Raw genomic sequence first — 12,518 nt, 5'->3', positions numbered from 1 at the left:
TTCACTCACATAAATAGCTAGAATCCCACATTGAATAGGTGGAGGGACAGGTGCAAGGAAAAGAAAGAAGCATCCTTCAAAAGTGTCCAAAGGACATCCTAAAAGAGTAGATCCCCACAGTAGAGGATCATATGTGAGAGACCGCACCACTTCTGTACCAGGTATGCTCTTCCCCCAGTGTGGAAAAAGATGTGTCGCAGACATGGGCAGAAATTTGTAGGAGCACATCCAAAAGGGAGAGAACAATAGTTGGATAGGGATCCAAACCACAAGATATTGGAATCTCAATTCCTTAGAGTACATCACTGCGGGTGAGAGTAAAAGGATGTGCCTCCAGCAGTAGAGTGGCTAGTGTGCAACAAACTGTATATGGCAAGTCAACTACATCCAAAACCCAGGCTACCAGGAACTGACATCCAAAACACAGGCCACCAGGAATCGACTTCCATGTGGGCGTAGGAAATAGGATCATACCGTCTTCACCTCAAGTTCAGCAGACCGGAAGGATTCTTGTACCCTCTGATCTATGAACAGGACACATGACAGCAACTTGAGAAATTGATTGACCAATCTGGGAACCTGACTTCCAGTATTGTAAAGATGTCTTTGTAATGTAAACCATCACACTCAAAAACAAATTGATAAAAACCGCTCTTGTGCAATACCATCCATGGTATAATAAAATCATCGAGGGAGTGTGTCAGAGGAAGAATCATATTGATCTCAAAGTGCCTCCATTGTGACCCACAACATGGATGACGGAACAAGAGTATAATTGAGTGAAGAAATAGAAACACCTGTAATACATGTGTCAGGACTTATGTTGATTGGTTCAGCTCTAAATCCAAAACATGGCCATTAAGAAACCGACATCCATGTAGGGGGTAGGATGAAGGACACCACCTGAAGAGATGAACTGCAATTTTGATGGCTGACTCCAATTATACATAGTAGAGGACACCAGCAGAACACCCCCACACTACTCTCAACTGAATGGTTTTATAATTATATGTATATTTTATCATTATCACATTCAGGAGGATGCCTCCATAGTCCACTACCCCAGTGGCTTGGAACTGGAAAGTGGTAAGGACTCCCATACTCCACTGGAAGAAAAGGGGGAGAGTCCGGAGGAGCGACAACACCTGAAACAGTGCAACGGGTGACAACAAAAACCCTATTTTGAAAAGCAGACCACACCTGATTTATTGAATCTAAGGCATGGTAAGGATGGGCAGCTATCCCCTTCTGCTTTACCCATGTAGTCTATGGGTGAGTATGGTCTGGGATGGGCATATTAATAAAGCAAATATTTTGCAAGGGCAAATCTACAAGCGATCTTTTTGAACACCCTATCTCAGCAGTGTGCATTTAGTGGCCATGGAAATTATAATTGTTAAGTCATCATGGCTTTACATGGCTTGACTATTTTTAAGTATGCCTGGTCAGGCACCAGTCATTACAGAGTGGAGTCCAAACAGTCTAAAAAAAGAAAAAGGGAAAAAACCCTGAAAATGAAGAGATATAGATATAAAAGATACCTTACCCAGTCACAGACTCACTGAAGTCTGAAGAATGGCTACAGATGGGGACAATAACCCAAAGATCAAAATACAATGATCTGATGCAGATAGTAAGATATGAACGTAGGTGGAGTACTCCACATGCCCGAATGAAGAACTTCCTCCGAGGAACAACAAAAATGAAACACCAGGGAAAGGGTAAGGTGCTTGATCTGATGATAAGACACCTGGAGCAAAGCATGGGAAGACAATAAGGAAGAATAAACCAATCGAATTATAAGCCAAACCCAACTGGTCAGGGTGGAAGGAGAAGTCACATACAGAGGATGTCAAGGAATGAATAGGCAAGAATGGGTAGGAAGCCATGTGGGCAACATAATAACCAAGAGCATAAACAGGACATAGTAGCATATCTGGATCTGACCGAGGATAAAAGTGGAAAAAGGAATGGAAATCAGTGAGAAGGAGGAATTACCCTCCCGAGCTGCTGAAGGTTTGGTAAGGAAAGATTGATACGGATAAAGGAGAATATATAGAGAATGATATAGAGTACTTGAAACATTGATGGCAAATAAATCTGACCTATGACATCCACAGGCTAAGAGGAGGAGGAAATAAGTCTTATGGGATAAGTGGAAAAATCAAGCACAAGGGCAGTGGTTCAAACGGAGGCAAAGTGAGGCATTGAAGAACCACATTAACATTCTAATCCGGAAGGACAGCACACTGAGGTGGACAACTAATCTGGATGGAGAAGTAAAGCTTTATGGTACCAAGAAAACCAAAAAGTGTGGGATAAGGCAGCCTGATAACCCATGATCAAGGAAACAACAGAAGACCCCTGATCAAAGAACCAAGTAAGGAAATATGTAATATGAGGAAATGTGAGTCTAGTGGGTGAAAACCCCTGACCCAAAGACCAACAGTGGAAAATGTTACATTTACATTGATAAACATCCCTAGAGGAATGGCAAATGGAAGAAGCTAACCTTTGGGGCAAACCAGATCTCCTTACCAGTGATTGGATAAAATCCAGGTGTGAAGACAAAGGATAGAAAGGGCTGGATGAAATGCTGGTGACTGAGGTTGACTGAAAAGGGATAGAGTAAGAGGAAGATGTAACAGAGGAGCAGCTGTGGGAAAACGTAGTTGTGCTGGACAGTAAGGAGTGATCAGAAGGACTTGACATGGAATAGCATGGCATGAAGAAGACAGATGGGAGGATAAACATACAGGTATTTGTTGGTCCAATCTTGACTGAAAACATCAACAGCTAGAGTAAGAGGATGAGGAACCAAAGACCAAAACAAAGGTAATTTGGTACTGAGAGATGTGGCAAACACATACAGGTGAGGAGTACCCCACTAAAGGCATAGCCACTGGAAAACAAGAAGATTGAGAGACCACTCCATCAGATAAATTTTACCTGGATGGGAAAGCTGATCCACATCAAGATTGAATGCAATAATATGAATACCGAGTGCTAACCACAAAGGGAGCAAGAATGGGTGCCACCTTGGTGATTGAGATGGTAGGCCAAGGCAAACTGCTCCAAAGTCTGTGGAGGGTGAGGCATGCTGACACCATTAACCATGAAAGAAACAAAATACTCAGCATGAACCCTAATATCTGGGAAAGGGGGGAAAAACCAAATACTGAGAGGAGGAGGTATCCTGTAACAAAGAAGGATGGGGATCATACGAAATCAGGAGAAATGGACAAAATAGAACATACCTAAGAAATCATGTCTAAAAAAGGCACATCAGGCCTAGCTGATTCCACAGTAGGGTATAGGAAGACACAGCAAAATCAGATGTCAGAAAAAGGCTGTCAAAACTCTTGTCAACCCAAATAGGTTTAGCATGTTCAGGAGGAATATGGACAAGATCAGGAGAAGCAGATTGACTTGTATAACAATCAATCTTACAGCAGATGATAGCTGATAAGTCCAAAGATGAGTTACCCCACCAGTAGCCTGTGTGAGTGTGCTAGTAGAAGCTATGATATCCAAAGTGGTAACTTGAACTTCGGAATTCACTGTGTAAAGTTGAAAATCAAACACAAGTGTTTGATGAAAAAAAATAAAAATAAAACTGGGAAAATAAGTTGTCTGAAAAGTCATTAACTGTTGAAGAAAAAAACCAAAAAATCCACTTCAGAATAATAACTAGAAAAAAATCACGAAGTTGATTAAATTTGAAGAGCATAAAAAAAAGTATTGACATGAGTACCACCAAACAAAAAGTGATAGTTCAGTAGAATCAAATAGAGGGAGTTACATGCATCAGGAGAGTGTATCACATTCTTATTTGTGGAGGGTTGTCACACAATGATTTGTACACGAGATGCATTTGTATCAATCGATTGTAAGGTACATACGTGTGGAAGCTCAAGGCTTGGGGCAAGTGAATTTTTTTGTGCATATAGAGGGCAGCACTGAACAAGAATAGCTATTTATATGAGTGGAGGTAAAGTACTGTATCAGAATGAAATTGTATAGTCACTTAATATAGATGACTGTTCTTGAGAAATTTCTTACATATATATATTCAAAACAAGCTTAATCACAGTGGAAAACAGTATCATTTGCTGTCATAAGCCAATTAAAGGTAAGTCAGCATGAGCTCTTTTGCTAAATCACTTTTCTATTTTGTAAGCTAAATCTTTCATTCACATTTTGGCTAAAGACTAAAAGACTTAAACACTGGTATTGTTCATTCTTTGATCTGTTCTGTATAAAAGAACATTTTTTTACGTGCATGGTGATTTAATAAACTTTTATGTACAGATGGTACAAGAATAAGTTCATTGTCTATATTTTCTCAAACTTAGCAGTATTTCATATGAACAAGCATTTTTCCATGTCAAATCAAATGTTCATACAGTGGGTTGAGTATGTCATATCAAAAATGGTTTTGGAACTTCACCATGTCATTACAGTCCACATATTAGCACATCTGGTCATGCACTATCTGATGACTGTGCATCTTTACAATAGCCCAGCAGCATAGTTCACATTGCACAACATTTCTTCATGAGGCTTCTTCCAAAGGACGGTACTCCTCCCTGCTTGCTTTCAGTATAATTTCAACAGTCTGATCACACAAAATCCCATAGTAATGTGACCAGTATATCTTTGTATGGAATAGTATGAATAACCATTTCATTTTCCAGTTACTTGAGATATGTGATGGATGAAAAGACATGTTGTGGAAGTAACTTGTGTACACATGACCATTTTCACTTTTCCAGACAGAGATCCTTTTCTATTTATTATGTTCTATACTGGGGTACGTGGAAAGCCTTTGTCACTGTCCTGTGCCTGTGTTCATAGATTCCACCTATTACAAGCCACCACATTTTTCCAATGCTTTTAATTATAAAGGATATCCCTATCTTGGACATTCTAATTCCCAACCTGATTACATCTTTATTCTCTGTGTATATGAATATTTTGCATCAGAAAGGGTTATTACATACCTTTCCCAAAAGCAATCAATTTTTGGTAGACTCACACTACCTAAAAACTACTAAACAATGTCAAAATATAGTTCTGATACATGTTGTTTCATCAAGAATTTATATCATTGTGTTTTTCACATGATTTGCTGACTTACATGTTCAAAATTGTTTTAATGTAATGTATTCAACCACATGTAGAACACTTACTTTGATGTTTCATGCATTACTGAAATATCTTTAATTGTACTAGCAACAAAATGTCCAACTAATTGTTGAATCACTGAATTCACTTCAAACATACCAAATGATTATGAATTGTAACAGATATTTTGTACAAAACAGCTGGTTAACACATTTCAGTTTAAACTATGGAATTTTAATGTAAAACATTACAATTATGAAATTTCAATCAAAGGTCAAGATATTAAAATGATGATGATACATGACAGAACTTCCAAGGTATGCAGTAAATATTATGTTTAGAAGTAACTTCAAAAAATTAACATTATCCATGTCCCTAGACATAAAAAACAGGTTTTAATCCACCACTGAATTTCCTTTTACAAAAAGGAACATATGCAATTATATTTTGACAAAATTACCTTTGATGAGTATTGTTTTGAATCCCAGATTAGCCACCACATATGACCAATGTGCAATTTCTAAATTTTGAATATTTGCTAGACTTTTTACTTAGGCTTCTAAATGCAACAAATGTAATATATGAATTACTTAAACTTACCACTAGATGGAGCAAGTGGTGTAACCTTGTGATGATTTGGAGTGATGTCACACAACTCAATCTGCTGAGGTGGTCGAAGTTGAATTTCTGTACTTAAATTTGAAAGGTTTAATCTCGTTGTTAAAGATCTTGGGTTGTTGTAACGCTGTCTTGTTTTTTGAATATAGCTATCTAAAAAATATATGGACAAAAAGTCTAATATCACATTGTAAAAGTATGCGAGTTTCAAAAATTTTGATAATTGCCAATCCTTTTAACTGTGTATATCTTGGAGTTTGAATTACTTTTCTTTAAAAAGTACAGAAACCCTGGCTAAAGCCTTTGCATTACAATGTTTAACTTCTATTAAAAACAAAACAAGAACAGGTATAAGACAACATTCTTGTGCTTGAATTTATGTACATTTACAAATTTACTTCTAATGTTTCTTCTAACAATAGCTAATCTTCTGTCTTTGTCATAGGTATGTGATTGTTTACTATGTGTATTTTGTTTATTACAGCCACATATATTATTGTAATGTGAATCAAAAACGGATTCTTTTGATAGTTCTGCTGGCGAGATATCACAATAATGTTTAGCCCAATAATTTTCTTCCACACTCTCATCTGCATATTAGTGTATATGCCACTGTATACATAATTATTTAAACAGAAGTTTAGAAGTCATGATTTTCTTTAATTTTCATACTTGATTGTGGCTCAAAATCTGAAAACAGCATCAGTGAAAAGTAATCTGATATTTCGTTAGTAAATTGGTTAAAATCAAGAAAAAACTCCAGTACTAACTGCCATTATCTTTCCTACAGTAGTCCTACACTTATTTTCTTTTTTTAATGAAATATCGGTGACATTATTTTAAAGTAACTTGTATTTAATGACACAATATTTTGTCTAACTCTTCATGAAAAATATCAATACTGTGGTAATTTTCTTAACCATTTATCTGACCAAAATTAATGAAAACTTAACTGAAACATTTTATTTTTTTTATTTTTACAGGTTAAACAAAGAAACAATTATAATTTTTGCATTACAGTGTATTTTAGAAACTCAGTCTCAATCGACCCTATGTAAGAAATTTATGTAAATTTAAGAAAAGTTTTATATTTTACAATATGTTCACATACATAGCTAATAAAGATCAATGAAAATTGAAATAAGTAATAAAAATGTAAAGAAATAATGCCTTACCAAATTCTATAAAAGTATATGGACGGACACAGTTGCTGATTTGACGAGTGTCATAAATTGTGATGAACTCTTTCTGTATCTCATCTAAAAAACTGAATGCTAGGACTGGTGGGTATGATGGATCACAAAGTGCCATAAATGAAACACCCAAGGAAGTAATGAAGCTAGAATTTCAACAAAATCAAATATTAAAAATGGAGAAAATGTTTCATATCACACAAAACTGTCATCTCATTTAAATCTAGTAAACCTTTTATCACATTTTATAATTAAATTTTAACTGGTTTGGGTGAATTAGCTAACATTATCAAGCTTGACAAAATAAAGTTTCAAAATCTGAATATTTAGCCATAAACATCTTGTAATATACTATTTAAAAGAACATTCAGAAAGGTATTGATTAAAACTTACTTTATTCAAACCAAAAGAATTTAAAAAAAACAATCAAAAGAATCAACAGAAGCTTAGATCAATAATGTACAAAACTATTTTCAATCTAACTGTCATTTCACATCATAATTTGAAGCTTTAAAAATATTTGTAAAATTCATTGAACATGATATTTTGCTCCTTTGAATTTCTTTTGCATATGTAACATCTTAGTATTGTTTTTTTCTACTAAAACATTTGCTAAGTTACAGTTTTGAAAATGTTTTTAATTTCATATTATCTTCTTTTACTTAAAGTTGGTAATTTGTACTCTGGGATCTTTTATAGTGTGTGCTTTCCCATTTAAGATAATCATTTGCTCTTGAGAAAAAGAAAACTCCAGTTCTCATGTTATTAGCCTATTCAAACTTGTATATCTTTTCTATTATTGTAAAAAAACTGATAACAAATAAAAATAACGCATTAAATTTTAAAAAAATGTTTCAATGCTTTATCTTAACTCTAAAATCATGAATCAATTGTACAGAAATTGCAAAATTTCGGTGCAACTTTGAAATAGAGAAAATCTGATAGACCAATTTTTCATACATAATTTTAGGCTTCAAGCTCCTGCTTTAAAATGGATCATCCAAATGAACAGATATTAGAGAGTCTGAGAGGGTTTCTTGCATCCCCCAACCACCACCTGAGAAGTTAAAGACTGACACTTTCCACTGATTTTTTCTGGTCATTCCGTTGGCAAGTTATTAATAAGAAATCTGAATAACAAACACTTTCTGCTACCATCAACAAACATTTTTTCCTTCATTTGCCAAGGCTAGAGAGAAAGATGGAATATTTTATACTAACACAGATGAAATGGGCTCCTTTAGATACTTGTGGTGGGTTTAAATCTTTCATATTTTAGAAGAAGAAGTCCTTATGGCTATTTTCAACATTGTTAAGACAACTGCTTGATAGCAAGTGATTTAAGGATTTTTTGGTAAAAATCAGCAATAATTATAGTGAACTGAATGCCATAAAAAAGTATAACATACATTAGCTTCCTAATCAGGCAATGAAAACTTCCAGTACTGATGTTAATTGGTGTGATTGATAACCAAATCAGGTAACGGAGAAATTTAAATTATAAGAACATGTGCTTCATTAAAGGAAAAGTTCCAAGGCTTAAATATTAGAGAAGAAAAATTTGCTTTTCATATTATCATTGGAAAACAGATATTATTGATATGAAACAGTCAGCAGTATTTTTCTGGAGGCAAAAACACAATTGTTAAGGATTGGGTGAGATATTACATATCACATTTGGGAATAATTCAAAGGTAAAGAAGTGGTGATTTATCCTTCATGATTGAAGAGGACCATCTTCATTGTCATCCATTGATTGTGTGTGTTTGGAGGTGACTGATTCGCCTGATCTTGACTTGAATATGTCTGGTGCAATAAGGGAAAGACAGCAGAAAGTAAAGAAATCACAAAATGAAACTCAAGCCCTGGAAAGCGAATGTTTATGCTAGAACACTATACTAAGGGTGTGCCAAGTCTGAGAAATTAGTAAGAAATCATAATATTTTGCACAAAATTGTTTGTTTTAGAGCAGAGTCATGTTTGGCTAGCTACCGTGTCCATCGTAGGGAATCAAACCCTGGATTTTAGCAGGGATTTACCGATTTTGCACCAATATATGTGCAAAATAGTTGAGCCAAAGTTAGAATTACATATTATAGTTATGGTTCCACATGGAAAACTACCAACATCCTGACTGCCGGCTATAAAGACTGATGTCATGGGTAGCAGGAGTGGAAGTCAAAAGTTTCAGAGCTCAGAGATGCAGTCCAGTTTGAGTCCACCACTTGATCCATAATTTCTGTGACAAGTGCAACATGGAAACTCCACCACGCTAGCTTTGTTTAAGTTAAATTGACGTTTTGCTTAGACTAGTGATGTAAAATCCCTAATACATCTATAGAATAATTAAGAATTGAAGTGAATGATCAGAGTGGAAGTCAAAAGTTTCAGAGCTCAGAGATGCAGTCCAGTTTGAATCCACCACTTGATCCAGAATTTCTGTGACAAGTGCAACATGGAAATTCCACAACACTAGCTTTGTGTAAGTTAAATTGACGTTTTGCTTAGACTAGTGATGTAAAATCCCTAATACATCTATAGAATAATTAAGACTTGAAGTGAATGATCAGTTCTTAACTGTTGTAGAAACCCTAATGAGTATCTTGGAGGAATTATTAAAATATTACCTAAACTGTTGTGAGTAATTTACATGTATTAAATGTACATGTGACATATGCGTTACAAATAAATATATGATTTATTTCTTTTCAATGTCATGGTGATATTCTTTGTATTTTTACATAAACCTTAAGTTCATGATTTGTGAGCCTTACCCACAACTGCCTGGAAATAAATAAGTTTGTTTGTAATGAGTGGAAGTCAAACCCATGACTCACAACACATCCACCTGTTACATTAAAGATGGCCCAGACCCCCTTCTGATACTGAAATACAAGCATAATTAATCCCAGAAAATGATGAAATATAATATTTCTACCACTTGCATCTCTATATTTCTATAAATTTTTTTACTGTTAATTTGATTTACTTTTCCATTGGAAACGATGAAGAAGTATCTGATCCTTAGACCTCATCATCCTCCTGAATTGACCCCTGCAAAATGTTGTTTTGGTATTCATGAAGTTTCCCTAAGCAAGGCTATTTTTGCTCTGAATAATTCCATTTTGACCTTGATCTGCATGTGAGAATGGCTTTCAACATGTTCATGTCATCTAAGATAATCTGTGCACTTAGAAGAAACAACAACAAATGTTTTTCAACCACTACTTATGACTTTCACTGGTTGAGGCATCATCAATCATATCTAAGTCTGTCAATCACTGAACAATTGAAGACAATGAATGTGGTTGTAACAAGAGCAATATCTTATTCTTACTATTCCTCCTGCTTTGCAATTTCTTTGTCCTCTTTTGATTGGATCCCAACACCTTTGAACAAACACTTTCTGATCACTTTAACTTCAAGAGTAACTGTACTGTGACTGCATCCATAACTTGTGCCTTCCAACCTTGCACTCGCAACTGATACTGGAGTAAATATGATTTTCAGACATTCTCTCAGTGTATATTGACTAGTTTAGCACTGAAAATAGGTCTTCAATTTTTAAACTACTTTGCAAAAGGCAATAAACCTTCCATCAAACCTTGAGACAAATAGGAGTAAGAACTCATTTAGAAAAAAAAAAAACTATATTTCTCTGTAAAAAAGTGAACTTATGAACACAAAGTTGTACTGTTTGAAATCTCTAATACTATTATTGCAAAGTAATTTTAATGGCTTTTGTTGTTTTCTGGATATTGTGATGTCCAAAACAGCCACTAATATCTAAGCAATTGACTACTGTTTTAAAGGTTAAGAAGAAGAAAAAACTGACAGAAAAGTCTTGAAAAATGATTACAATTCAAATTTTTATTTAAAAATTTAAGGTTATATTTCATTTTTATGCTAAACCTTAAAGTATCTATCAATACTTATTATTTAAAAAAATATTAAAAATCCTTTCTTTTAGGCTACAAAGACTTCTGGTGTACTTGTACATTTATGTAACTTTTTTAAGTATGCAATGTTTTGCTATAGGTCAACAACTATACAATTGATAATCTACACTTCTGAGGTGATCAGAACTTTTAAAGTTACATATTTGTTTCCTTTTTAGAGTGTATCACCTTAAGTTAGGTATTCAAATAGTATCACCCTATGTACCATTCACTAGAATGTGCATGTACAAAGATATATCACTGACTAGATTTATTATGGGGATAATTTTCTTTTTAATTTCTTCAGTAAATATGAAATATAAACTACTTGTTTATTTATATATAAATTAGTCTTAACAAACCATAAAACAGTCCATATTTTGAACACTTAAAATGTACTTTCTCACTACACTATCTTAAAATTTTCATATGTATTATGATATATTAAAACATTTTTTTCTTTACACAAAACAATCTTAAAAATTTCATTCCTGGGGAGAGCACCAACTTCAAGTAATAATTTACAATTCATTAAACTAAACATTTTGTTACTGTGTTTTAAATGACATGAAGTAAATTGCAACAGATAATTGTGATAACTTACTGGACGACATGTGGATTCAACTTTAAAGAACATCTGTCATCCAGTTTCCCCACCTGGCGTGCTAAGGTTTTCATGTGTCGTCTTGCTTCCTGAACTTCTCTGTGTAACTGTCCTCCAAGGTCTGTTGATGCTGTCAACGCCAGACCATCATGAGCTCGTACAATCATTGCAAAAAGAATCATTTTTTTTTAATTCTCTTGGGACAAATGGTGACTAGTGTGACATCACAAGTATTTCTGTAGCATAGCAATTCTTCTTTTATAAAAACCTGTTTAGTGAACAGGTAAAACTTAAATGATTCAGACCGTATATTCCTTTTGGCAAAAAATAATAATAACACACAGAAAACAACAATATCGTAAAACTTACAATAAACAAAGTACAATTTTAACAAAAATCAATATAAATATTTACAACATGTATACCTCACAATCATTAAATTATTCTTAACTCTATGCATACAGGCTCAGTCAATTTGACTGACTTGACAAGCATGAAACTATACATACTATAACTGAATGTAATGAGTGCATGTTCACACAATTTGACAAGCTTTTAAAGTCTGTTGCACTAAAAAAAAATCAGATTATTTAATAAGATATTTTTACTAAAAGCTTACAAATTTACGAAGCCTTTACTGAGTAAAGTACTGAGTGAAAGGTGTTTTCACACTAAGTTTAAAAATACTTTTTTTTCAGCTTTCAGTTTTCATATTTCATTTGTAAAACCTCTAGAACCTCCTAAATAAAGCTTTTCTCTATGATAACTGTCATGAAATTATCAATATACAGTGAAATGAAAAATGTGAAATAAAATCAAAAATATATATTTTCTAAAGTGATTGCAGATTTCAACAGAGAATTACAATTATTTATCCTGAAGCCTCAGCTATTATTTTTTTTTTCAATTTATAGCTGTAAAGCACACTTTAAACCCTCTCACAGAACATGAAAATATTACAGCTGGACAGCTTAATGTAAACAAACAATCTAGATACAATAACACCAATACATAGCACCATAAATTTACCCCATAACA

The 12,518-nt window shown here is 34.1% G+C and overlaps 1 protein-coding gene across 2 annotated transcripts in view; it reads right to left on the bottom strand.

The window, feature by feature from the left end:
* LOC106469339 (vesicle-trafficking protein SEC22a-like) overlaps positions 1-12,518 on the bottom strand; it is a 43,167-nt gene that overhangs the window by 16,198 nt on the left and 14,451 nt on the right. The window contains exons 2-4 of one of the 2 annotated variants that reach the window (XM_013929831.2): positions 11,481-11,747; positions 6,921-7,084; positions 5,728-5,898 (exon numbers count right to left, since the gene is read on the bottom strand). In XM_013929831.2, coding sequence (XP_013785285.1) covers positions 5,728-5,898; positions 6,921-7,084; positions 11,481-11,662 — 517 coding nt within the window. In that variant the 5' untranslated portion in view covers positions 11,663-11,747. Of the gene's footprint in view, positions 1-5,727; positions 5,899-6,920; positions 7,085-11,480; positions 11,749-12,518 lie in introns of both variants that reach the window. The other variant, XM_022398614.1, reaches the window with a different exon arrangement.

Source organism: Limulus polyphemus, unplaced genomic scaffold (genome assembly GCF_000517525.1).
Source record: "Limulus polyphemus unplaced genomic scaffold, Limulus_polyphemus-2.1.2 Scaffold96, whole genome shotgun sequence".
NCBI classification, from domain to species: Eukaryota; Metazoa; Arthropoda; class Merostomata; order Xiphosura; family Limulidae; genus Limulus; species Limulus polyphemus.
This window is presented reverse-complemented; position numbering and strand designations above follow the sequence as displayed.